Consider the following 485-nt stretch of genomic DNA (forward strand, 5'->3'; position numbering starts at 1 on the left):
TATCTAATGTATCCAAAATATTATAATTTCATTATGTCATCAATATTAAACTTATTATGAAATATTTTACCTTTTGTTTTTGCACGAAGCCTTTAAAACTGCTATGTATTTAAATTTATGCCCATCTCAATACAGACAAACTATATTTTCAGTGTCCAATACCTTTATGTGGCTAGGAGATACCATATTGGTCACCACAACTTTAAATTTAGTTATGTTAACTACCCTCAGCTACCAATGAGTACTTTGTGACGGAGCAGACACTCCAGCCCTCTTCACTTTTGAAGATTTATCTTGTGGCTTGCTATCCCTCACAGTTGCCTGAATTGTTCTGAAAAGATTTCCAACCTCATGCATACCTCATATGCACCTGCAGGAAAGGACGGAAGCAGCTCAGCAGCCAGGAACAGCAACACCAGCAATAATGTCATTGCTGGGAAAACAAAACAAAGGGAACAAAGACCTGCATTAAAATGTCTAGTGCG

The 485-nt window shown here is 37.1% G+C and overlaps 1 protein-coding gene across 1 annotated transcript in view; it reads right to left on the bottom strand.

Annotated features, from left to right (window-relative positions):
- Positions 1-431, bottom strand: part of CRISP3 (cysteine-rich secretory protein 3) — a 12,891-nt gene extending 12,460 nt beyond the window's left edge. The window contains exon 1 of the mRNA XM_008582494.1: positions 360-431. Within this exon, the coding sequence (XP_008580716.1) occupies positions 360-431 (72 nt within the window). The remainder of the gene's footprint in view (positions 1-359) is intronic.
- Between the last annotated feature and the right edge of the window lie 54 nt (positions 432-485).

The sequence above is a fragment of the Galeopterus variegatus genome, unplaced genomic scaffold (assembly GCF_000696425.1).
Source record: "Galeopterus variegatus unplaced genomic scaffold, G_variegatus-3.0.2 Scaffold2642, whole genome shotgun sequence".
Lineage (NCBI taxonomy): Eukaryota > Metazoa > Chordata > Mammalia > Dermoptera > Cynocephalidae > Galeopterus > Galeopterus variegatus.